Source organism: Dufourea novaeangliae, unplaced genomic scaffold (assembly GCF_001272555.1).
Source record: "Dufourea novaeangliae isolate 0120121106 unplaced genomic scaffold, ASM127255v1 scaffold57, whole genome shotgun sequence".
NCBI classification, from domain to species: domain Eukaryota; kingdom Metazoa; phylum Arthropoda; class Insecta; order Hymenoptera; family Halictidae; genus Dufourea; species Dufourea novaeangliae.
Window position 1 is genome coordinate 1,595,560 of NW_015373937.1, and position 12,233 is coordinate 1,607,792.

General features: G+C 42.9%; 1 protein-coding gene across 1 annotated transcript in view; it reads right to left on the reverse strand.

The window, feature by feature from the left end:
- LOC107185467 (protein abrupt-like) overlaps window positions 1-12,233 on the reverse strand; it is a 46,792-nt gene extending 34,559 nt beyond the window's left edge. Inside the window, exon 1 of the mRNA XM_015573150.1 lies at window positions 11,951-12,233. Within this exon, the coding sequence (XP_015428636.1) occupies window positions 11,951-12,157 (207 nt within the window). The 5' untranslated portion in view covers window positions 12,158-12,233. The remainder of the gene's footprint in view (window positions 1-11,950) is intronic.

Here is a 12,233-nt window from a genome sequence, read left to right on the forward strand (position 1 = left end):
AATGTTATTTTTATCCAGGTAGAAACCTACGTTAAAAATAATAAAATGTAATACAGTAATTATTCAACACAACTTGGACACATGTTGACAACATGACGACAATGTGCCGATGTCTGAGAAACACGAATTCAAAGTCGTAATTTTTACCACAGTTCAGTAGTGATGTAAGGTTAACACGTTGACTGCCATAGTGAAAAGGCCGTACGTAAGCAGACACTTTATTTCGTTCTTTAAGTCATAAATCGTGAAAAATATATGCGTATTTAGTGAAAGCCTGTTGGTCTTGTTTTAAATTATACTACGATAGTAATTTAACATACGATATTAATCCAGCCTCTTTACAATATACATGTCACCCATATTTGAATGACGTGGCAGTCAACGTGTTAAGGGACATGAAAGTTAAAAGTGGCCTAGAAGAAACATTATTTCTACGAAATACCACATTTCCTTCATACAAACCAGGTGCCCCAATACTTATGATCGGTAATGTTACCTTTTTCCTAGTTAGCGGTTAAAATGATTCCCTATATTCTTTCCTCCCCAAAAATACATAAAAACCCGTGTCGAAAAAGAAAGTGTTCCATTATCAAAAGAAAAAAAAAAAGCATCCTAAACGATCATGGATCAGGTTAACGTCGACCACAGTTCCATCGTCACGCCTCCACGAAAGCCGAATCTCACGCGCAACGTATCGAAATTAACGCGCTCTCGTGAATCTGCTTTCTCCGAATGTGCCGTCTGTGTCCCCGCTGGCAAAACGAGTTGTGTCGTCGCGCGGTCGAATTCTTGAATTACACCGTAACATATATAGCAACATCTTCTGGCGAACGGATTTATAAGTTACGCGCTTCTGGTGCGCACTCGAAGCAATAGGGGTTAGAGGGTGGAGGAAAGGGAGGGAGCGGTGGTGCTGCTGCCTCCTTCTTTTCGATCCCTCGCGGTGACTCACATTATATTCTTTTCTCGCTTCCTCCGAGGCTTTCCTTTTTGTTGCTCCTCCCTTCCCTCTCTGGTCTCTCTACGTTTCTTTCTTTCTTGGCTGACACTTCGGGACACGCACGCACCACGGATACGCGAGGAGGAGGCACGCAGAATTTATTACGGTGCGGTGGCCGGTCTTATTTTAAGATCCGACGAAGCACAGCGCGCGGCGGGCAAGGCAGGCAAACCACGCATATTCCTCGTCGCGGCAACGACGATGCGCGCGTGCACGCGGACACACCACGCCGCTACCAGCAGCCTGGGGTACTTACGGGAACGAGTCAATGGATCTTATAGCCGACAGATGTACTACGGCTGTCTAAATTTGACGCGAGAAGCTTACCCCGTCGCCTCTAGTACCGAAATTTCAACGTCGCTGCGTTTGGATCCGGTAGGCATATGTCGATCGATTATAAAAATCGCCCAGGGATTCTTTGTTACGCGTGGATACTTCGATAGGAACGTGATTTTTGTTATGAATACGGTACATTAGAAGCAATGGAATTTTTTCCAACTTGATATCTACGTTCTTTTGGAAATATTTTACATAGGATTATGAACTGGTGGAAATACTTTTTTCCTTTAACTTCTATTTTTTATTCTTGTTTTGACTAGTATGCCAAGTTAAAATATTCCCTACCTATGGTAGTAAAAGTAGGATCTATATCTATCAATGTAATTATACAGAACAATGAACAGGATTCCACAATCGTTAACAAAAATCCAATCGATGTCCTAATTATATATGATCCCCGAATTTTCTATATATGATTCATGTTCAAATATTCTTTTTCGAACCTCCGTCGTAGATTGCATCTGTAAGAGGTCCGTCGTGGAATGAGTCGTAACAAAACGTTTTTCCTGGCTGGAGGGGGAGCGTATAGATCCCCATTGGCCGGCCGTCGAATGAGAAACGCAAATGCTCGACGCATTAAGAGCGCGTGCCTTAATGTACGCGTACGTGTCCGCGTAAGTGGTATTCCCCTCCCCTTATACTAACGCAGGCCGTAAAGGAAAACACAAGCCACGATTTCATGACGTTGGGCCACGGATATACGGCGTCATTTAACCCCTCTAACCCGCGTACACATCCATCGACGTTGGAGATCCATTAATGGGCCGCGCCTAAGACTCTCGAGCGACGTTCGGATTAGAAAGACGATAAACCTGGCTCTCTTGTCCTAATTTCTTGTCGTTCCACCGTCTTTCTTTTCTTTTTTTTTCTTTTTTTTTCGTATCGCCTCCACCTTCGTCTCTCGATCTTCTTTTCTTTTCCGTGTTGGGTCTCCTCGCAAGCGCGCTGCTCCCTTCCCTTCGCGACTCAACTACGAATGGTGAGAGAGAAGAATCGAAATATACCGTTCGTTGGAATTAATTAGAAATACGTTTTGATCCCGTAACGACGAGCGGTGTTTTCTTTGGTTGAATAACTGCGGCGGAAACGCGCTGTTCGTTTAAAGCATTCGTGCGTATGGGGCTGCATTCAATGACGAATAACTAGCATTTCTTCCCTTCCTCCCTCCCTTCGACCCGGTCGATCGAAGGCATTTAACGATTGTAAATTTTATGCGCGACCTTTGCTCAACCGCCGCCGCCGCCAGGGCTTCGCATTAAAAATAAATTAAGAAGCGTGATATCAGATACGCGAGCCTTTCTATTCTGGCCACGAGAAACCGTGTAATTACCGCTCGAAAACAGAGAAGCCAGTGGCCACGCACACGAATCTGCGACTAGCAGAGTTTCTTGATGGTTTACGTTCGAGGTGTATCGATCATTATTCTAGCGAAGAATAATAGTAAATAAACATGTGTGTACGAATATGTATTCGATGAGTGTTACACGACATTACGAAATTTTTGGAAGTCTGAAATAAATATTGTTTAGGGGATATTGATGCTTATGCTATTATAATGTAATGAAAGTGGCCTAGAATGTATAGTTTTTACGAAATATCAATTGTCTCCATATTGACCAGGCGCCTCAATATTTATATCTGGTAGTGTACTTTGCTTTCTACTCAGTAATGTATGAATTTTATGTAACAAACGCGTTCAATTGAATCATAACAAAGCGATAGGATAAGTTTAATCCAAAGTCTTCTAGAACTACTCTTGTTCGACAAAATGGCAGACGTTGAAGACCACTGTCAGGCATCGTAAACTCTTTAATTAACACGGAATCTTGAAGAAGATAATGAAATCATCAGCTTTATGAATCCAAATACTTTAAGTTACACGAGATGAGAGGAAGACAGTGTCGTACCAACTTGAAAATAAAAACCGAGTAAATCAATGTGTCAGAGACATTCGTGGCTGATCGTGATAAGTAACGAGGCTTTTTTTCCAGTCGGGGCGACAGATGGCACTCGTCGGGAAACGTTGAACCGTACAATTACGCGGTTATATTCGATGGTTAGGCGGAGACCCGTTGGAGGTCGTAAGTTTCCATCGGAATCGTTACTCGCCGGCTGGTGAGAATCATTGCCTCGTTGCTCATTAATGCGTCTCAGCTTTTTGCCCGTGTCTACTACACGTGGGTGTGCTGGCTATGACGCACGTAATCGTAAACAGCCGTGACATTACCGATGCGGAAGACACGCTGGACTGTGATTGGACACCGCTTATCTCGCACGGGTTCCCGAAATAATGTCGAACGAAGAATGTTTTTAGTCGGTATTGCGCGTGATACGAAACTCCGCAAGTTTCGATTAGCCGCCAGTCGACGTACACGATCATATCGATCTGGTACGCGATATCTTCTTCCGGTACTCTGAATAAAAATCCCAGAAATCCGCACGAGTACTTCTTCCACGAAATAAGTCGACATTCATCCAATTATTAGTAATTCAAGAAACGTACTTTTCCATTCGTAGATTCCTACGTTTCAAATACATTACAAAGAAACATGTTATCGTAATTTTTGTCAGGCCAAGAAAGAATAATTCTCTATTTCAGATAGCAAAACTTCAATGCAGATCCAATTGTAATTGGTCATGGATTTGGAAAATATATAAGGATATGTACCTATGTATCCAAGAAGACGTACTGTGATTGCAACACGTCGTCTGATCAACAATTAAAGAAAGGGAAGTATTCTAATGAATCTTATTTGCAAGTATATTGGACTAATTAATGATTTACTTAAGTAATGTAATTGATTCAAATACATATTTTTTTTATACCGCCTACCTTTAATGTTCCCAATACCAAATTTTATCCCCTAACGAATTAGTTAACGTTCTTTGTATATATACCATATATACATGAATTAATCAATATTTCTTGACTAGGTAATATTAGGTTAGGTACACTTTATTCAGAACCCTATTTTTGCATGTCCAATGTTTCTCGAGTCCTAATTAAAAATTCGTAGGTGTCAACGGTTCTAACGTAGGCTACATGAAACACAAACAATGTCTCCTTACTTCAACAATTTCAAACTTTCATTACTGCTCCAAAACGATCTTCGAGCCGAATGTAACGAACCGTTAACGACAATTTCTAGTTGACATACCATCGATCTATCCTCCCAACGCAACAATATCCCAAATTTCCTTGTAAATCACTCAAGCAGGCTGGGTATCTTTATATGTCGCCGGTACGAAACCGATACCTTCCGAGCATCCCCGGTGTGTATAAAGTCTGCTGCCACCGCTCGTAAATTATCTCGTAGGATTTCGAAATGATTCAAATTTCGTCTGTATTATGGTCCCTAACGAAGCCAGTCGAGGCTCTCTTCTTCTCTCTCTGCGTAGAAAATAGAAAACGTTTCTTTTTCTCAAACGTCGCGACTCCCTTCGTGCGCCTCTTGCAGCTCTCTTCGGGCGTTAAGTTTCTCGTTACAGCCGCGCTTCGAATCGCACCACACAGCCGGAAACAAACGAGATCAAGCGGCGTCGTTCTCCCCGTATATTTCCAGCGGTCTTTCGTCCCTCTCTAGTGGCTTCTTCGTTCCCTCTCTCGTGAGACATCACACACACGCGCGAAGGATCCCGAGGAGTCGGAGCGGGCGCGCATCCCGCTTGATAAATTTAAATGCGACCGGTCACACGACGAACCGAGCGAGTAACCCGCGACAGTACGTGATCGTAGGTATAACACAGACCTGATTGCGTGCGGGAACGCTTGCACGAACACGCGCGCGTGGTGTCTCAGCTGCCCGCGCGCGTACCGCCTTTAAATATAGAATATGGAGCACCTTTTGCCCGCCACACGGTGGCCCGATGGATTTGTGGTATTGTGCAAGAGCGTGATTTTCTGTTCCCTGCACTCAGCACGTGCCACCCAGCTCGAGAGCTTCGACGTTTTTTGTTTCCTTTTCCTCTTCTCGCCTGGGCCGACACTTTTCCTCATTGCCTTGCTCTTCTTGTTTGGGTATCGAGCGACATGGATTTAACACCGCTGAGCAGAACGTTTAACTTCACTGGGGATTTTATACGATTGTTGTTAGATGATGCTTCAATGAAATGTAAGATGTGGAGTCTAGATGCTTGGTCGAGTCCTCTAACTTCACTGGGGATTTTATCCAATGTTCTTAGGTGACAGTTCGATAGAATGCAAGGTTTGGAATGTTACGCAAGAACTGGTGTTTGTCCAGGTATTTATAATCTAGATAACAGCCATTTACTCTGAACATCGGACCCTCCGTACTGTCGAGTAATAGCTCGGGTGCTACGAAGGCAATGGAACCTCCAGCGACAGCTGCGTCCTGTCTGGGTTCTTATGCGCGTATTTATATTTTTGTAAATGGAATAGGAAAGAAACCGCTCCCATCAGAACGCAAATGGTTTAAATTGCTTCGAGACTCGGGTATCGGACTGTGAAAGATGTGCACTTGGCTCGAGACAGACGTGTTATTCCGATCCTCAACGTCTGACATAAAAATCTCCATGTATTCACAGAGAAACATTACGAAGGAAAAAAAAAAAGAACAGTACCGGTAAACGAAACGACTATGCTCCAAAATATGTCAGTCGGTAAGATACCGTTCTCGCTTGCGGCGATCGAAACCGACGATCCAGCGATCCCAAATGATTTCGTTACATTACACCAGTGTTTCCCAACGTGGGGCCTTTTTTATTTCAAGCATCCATTAATGTTAAACTTTCTCAGTATATGCCATCGAGATCTTTGAGGCGTTGAGATGGCGCATGATCCAAAAAAGGTTGGGAAACACTGCATAACACGCGAATGGCGGACAACACACCGTCGTAAAATCGGTATTGGAACGCGCGTGTAATCGGTATGTGTCTCTCAGCCGCTGCCGCCACCGCGGAATAGGCACAAGGTATGCGAAGTTACGGTAATTCGAATGAAACTCCGCGGAGATTAATTCCTCTCAAGTGGTCATCACGGTTGGGGCATTAATGCAGTTATCTCGAGGACCGTGACAGCCTCTGAAAGGCGTGTCTCGCCGCGCGCCACGTTGGAATATTACGGGGAACAGGCTTAACGAGTTCCCGTACCGGGTTTTATCGCGACTCGGCCGTTCTGCTTAGTCTCCCCCCACCCCTCGATCTAGCCCGATTGCTCGGCGAATTCATTGATTGAGAACGACAGAGATGGGAGAGGGAGGGTAGAGGAGAGAACGAGGCTAATCGAACCGGGACTATCGACGGTATAAATTACACGGATCCTTTCCGCCCCGACAGCTCAGGCCGCCTGAATCAGTAGGTAATTCTTCGTCCGTGGAGAAAAATCCGAAAAACCGTATCGTACCGACCAATCCCGCGGAATACGTTACGAATAACCAGGCAGTTAACCCATTTAGTACCTCAGAGCCGATATATCGGCTTTGTGGGTTTTCTGAAAAATACTTTGAACCGATATATCGGCTATCCGTTTTTAATATAATTTAAGCACATGTAATGACAGGTATTTTTATAAAATAAATTTATATAGCGGAACATACGTTTAAAGAAAAAGAATTTATTTTAATGAATACCCCTACTGTAAGGCAAAGATGGGAAAATTAATTACCTAGGTGAAGAGTTTCGAATAAAGAATAAAAAAGTTGAAATAAAGTACTTCATTCGTAATCGTTCAAACGTAGGAATTCCAATTTTTATAATAGAATAAGACTTCATCTTGAACGAGCCGACATTTGCTAAACAATTATTTGCTCTTGCATACTGTAGCTTTTCGCTATGCGTTAATCCAATAAATTCGCGAGAGAAAGATCGAGTGAGCCAGCGCGCGCGATTTCGTAGAATGGGAAGAAGATTGCGTGTCTGCACGACCCGTTCAACAAAGTGTTTCGGGAATTTTCATTGACCGACACACACACACAGACACACACACACAAGAGAGAACGCGAATCTTCAGGGGACGACACGATGACGAACGATACAGACGGTGTGTTACGCCGTGACGAGTATATACTTTACGACTCGCGATAAATATTTAAACTGTCTCGCGGTAGGGTTGGTTACACGCACACTTGGACTCGCCGCGGGTAAGAGGTTTCGGGCTCGTTATCGTCTTCATGGAATCACACGGTCCGCGAGCAGTCGGCTATATTAACCGTAGAATCGGTGGCGCGCTGGCCCACGCGTCGAAAATAATAAGACGACGCCTGGGAAGGGAGGACAGAAAGAGAGAGAGAGAGACATGAATGCGTAGCGACGACAGTGTTATTTCGACGTCGGTAAAGCAATATCGCCGTGGCGTAAATTACAATGAGGAGGCAATGTGGTAGGACAACGCGCGCGCGTGTTCGCCGCGGGGATTGGAGCTCGAAATGAGAAGCTAAAATAGAATAACGGAGAACGGTGAACACAGAGGAGACAGACACGTTCGTCGGCGTGGAGAAGTATGGTATATACCTACGATTTCTATACGAATGCCTCGAAGAGGACATTGGACAGTGTTAACGCTAGAATTACCTTATTCAGATTTCTTGTTTTACAATTACTGACATCGTGAAGACTTTTTTTCGTTGGGATATATGCTAACTCAATTATTATACACTGCATACTATATTGTATCGCATTATACAGGGTGTTTCCGAAACAGTGATACAATCTGATAGGATGTGATTTTTCATGGAAAGATTAGTCGATAATTTATAATAACATTTTTTCGTACGATGCTTAGTTTTTCAGAGTGAAGATTGAAGAAAAGAAAGATTTAATAGAATTTTGCTAACGCGTCTGTTCGTTGCATTCTGTTTCTGCTTATTATCGCTATGTAGACAATAAGTAGAAACGGGCCGTGATGAACAGACGCGTTAGCAATGTCCTGTTCAATTGCACGAATGTTCAGTAAATATTCAAATTCGAAAAATTTTATTCTACATTTTCGACTTATTTTTCCATGTAGAATCACATTTTATCGGGTTGTATGTACCAGTCTGTATGTAGAACATCTGGTACAATTTTACAATCTACGAAGGATTTGTCTACCTGGTGTATTACAATGTAATTGCGGAGAAATTACAATTGCAATTACAATGTAATTCTTATTGTAAATTTAGTATAATTAATTACAATGTAATTGTAATTCTCTTGCAATTACGTTGCAATTGCATTGTAATTGTGATTTGAATTTTGTAATTAGATTACATTTTGCCCAACTCTGCCCAAGACTGTACGCTCCCACACGTTTCAGTAACCCTTACCGCTGAATATCGATCACCAGAAGCGGGAACCATGCTCTCGAGGCTTAAATCCATGATACCGTAATCCAAATGGACAGAAAAGGATTCAACGCGGAAATAACAGAAACTGGAAGTAACGTAAGTGCATATCGCTCGGTTTCGACGGATTTCGATTTTTCTCGCGGATTTCGCGGCGACCACGACAGGCTATTGCTCGCGTTTGGTCGATTTATTACCGATTCCAGGGCAGGGGGAAATATATTATCGGACGGTAGGTGTGGTACAGGTCTCCGGGGATCGTATTTCGGCAAATATCGTTGCGGACGTAGTCGATAACTCAGTGATTCGTCATCGACTCCCGGCCGATAGTCAAATGAACGGGGGGCTGTCGTAAATCGTAGCACCGGTGGTGCACTAACGCATAAATCAAAGCGCGGCACCGCTGTCAGGTGTTCCAGGCAGACTCGTTATCGTTGCGTCACGCGCGTTTGATATCGAACACGCGAAAATATCGGCCAGTTTCATAAGCTTTCGGGTGTTTTTTTCACTCTTTTTTGTTATTCGAACGAACGCACTCATGAAAACATGCAGTGTACTGGATCACACGACTTATTTCTATCGTTAAGAACTAGTCCAGTGTTAATATGTTAATGTGTCTAATTGGAGAAGCCTTTTACGTAAATGTATGTATACTTTACTGAACTTCAATTCACACTACACGACTACCAAAGCATTCAAAATGAATTTTCTCGGATCTTTCACAACTTTTGTTCCATTGTGAAAACGAAAAAATTAGTTGAATTATAAATTGGAATATTTTCAGAAGTTCGTCATGTTTATCGATCCGCTAGAAATAAATAATACGTTCCTCGTCAGTAATTCTAAAATTAAACCTCGATTGGTAAGGTGGATTTTAAGGTCGTACTTGATAAGGTGGGGTCGGATTCGACTCGAGCTCTTTTCTGCTATTTTCAGACAGGTAAAAAAAAGTATCTTGAACTTGTATTTTTGTTCATTTATATAATAAAGAATAATAACTGAATTAATTGGTATAAAAACAGAATTGGGTGTATTAAAAATGTACTAAATGATAATAAATATTTTAAAACGAGAATAATAATAAAATAATAAAAAATAGAGTGGGGACAGCACAAGAAGAAATATAACTCACTATATATCAAATATAACCCATACCTTACCATGGAGTTAACGATAAATCGAAAGTTAATTCGTGGAATCTCTACCTGTCCCGTTAATAGTCCAGAGCCCAAAAACAGCTAACAAGGTGTTTTATCACTGTTTTCATTCCAAATCCCATATGATCGATCATTGAAACTGTCGTCGAAACAGTAACGCTCTTTCCAGAACACAATTTTACACGAGCATATTTCATAATGTTCCGACGAAATATGCAGAACGACCCCCGTGAAATGGCCCGATATCCACGGAAAAATGCGCAGCATACAGGGCCACCTATATGACGTCCGCGCGCATTAATCCTCGCCAATTGCGGCAGCAACGGTTGTAATTTCATGTTTTCTCCCCGGGTCGTTTAATGCGACCGACGAATGCGCGGGGAACAGTGTAATAATAACGGGTGCCACGGCGACGTCTACAGGCATTAAACAAACGTTTCCGAGCGTCGCTAGGACGCCCGGTGAAAGTACAATAGCCGGGGGATATTAATGAGCACAAAAGGCTCCACCTTCTCAGTGTGGTCGACGCAATGCACGCTGCTTTTTATTACGTCGCCCGCGTGACTTATATTTAAACGACCCGTAGCGGCGAGCACCGACGTCCTCGCGCATATGTACGTCTACTACATGACGTCGTGACGCAAGCCAACGGGAAGGGGAATATCATCCGGCGTCAGCTCCGAGCACCGTCGACACTTAAAATCAATTAGCGGTACGCGTCAATTAGAAAGTCGGTCGCCTCTTCCAACGACTCGATTTCTTTGGCCAGACTCGACCAGGGAACAATCGTCACTGTATCGTTCGAGCAGTGTTCGGCGGAAACAACTAGCGAAAAAAAAAAAGAAAACAAGATCCGTTGGAAAGTCACACGGCCATATTGGTAACAATAGATACCCTGCTTTGTGTTCAAGGTGTAATAGAAATTAATCGAATGATGTGGAAGACACTGAATGTTGTGCACTATTGAATGAAAGGAATGTAATGTCCAGGTTTTGTATGGATTGTAGCTGAAATTTTCAATCCTTATGTATATTGTGGTTAAAACCCTTTAAATTTTTAGGGGTTTGAACACCCTAAAATTTTCAATCCTTATGTGTATTGTGGTTGAAATAAGAACGAACCAGTTTTTTCTAGGGAATATAATCTGTCCTTTTCGGGAGAAACATCATTTCTCCACACGATTTCAGACATGGCATACATGGTTCGTTTTTATTTTAACCACAATACATAAGAACTGAAATTTTAAGGTTGTTTTATAGTTATGCTTAGTACAGCAATGCAAAGACTATGGAAGATAAAAGTGAGGAAACGGGAACCTGATGGTAAATCTACCAATGCTTCCAATACCCTGAACCTTTGTCGAATGTTTCATCTATAATAAGAAGACGACTTATAGAGGGTAGACTCTTTTTAGATGACGCCGATGAGGTGGTCGATCAAGGGGGGACACGAGGAAACTGGTTTTTCGAAGAGGTGAACCTCGATTGACGATATCGCGACGACATTTCGAAGTGATCGATAGTCCTTTGGTCGTGGAGGACTCCGGTTGGCCGGCGAACGATATCGACGGCACGTTATTATGCAAATTCGAGCCGGAAGTCCCTTCTCGATTCTTCCTCCCGCCCGTCGTGATCGTAATTACCGTCTTCCTACCCTCAAACCTCCGTGAGCATCCGAATTTTACATTTGCACCGGCTACATTATGAGAACGAACGTGATTACGAATAAATTTGTCTTTCTAAAATTCTCTATTTTCGTTCGATAACACTGACTATTTGAAGATATGTAAAAACTCGAATAGAGCGAACGAACTGTCAACAAAAGAAACCTGGCAGATTTTTAACCCTTTAACGGTACAATTTTATTTCAGAAATGTGTAACCATTCGATTCTTTTATTCTAATAGAAGAACTGTACTTTGCAATTTTTACTCAAATTTTAATAACTATATTTTTCACATGACGAATATACTAGTTACTAAAAACTGGTCATTTCGTCACAACTATGTACTATACATACTCGTCAAACACCGTTAAAGTGTTTGTTAAGTCGTTAAGTGATCTGTTCTATCCCCGAAACGGACATCAGTACGTATTCCGCCAACCCGTTTGAATTCTCAAGATCAAGAGGAACGCAAAGAATGATGGTAAAAGAAGAAAAAGAAAAACCACTGACCTTTAGGAGCCTCCGGAAGTACGGACTGCACGCGGAGAGGACGACCTTGTGCGCGGTGAAGCTGCTACTGTCGCATGCCAGTGTCACATCCACGAAATCCTCCTCGTCCCTCAGATGACGAAATGAACTGAGGATGCTCGAGTGGAAGTCGTTCCACCTGAGTGAGTACTGTTGCTCGCCGCTCGACGAGGACGAAGAGGCCGCCATGGCGTCCGTCCCCTCGGGACCCACGGCCGAGGGCACCAGAGGTGCTATCGTGCTCACTCTGGCACCCCAACGAGGA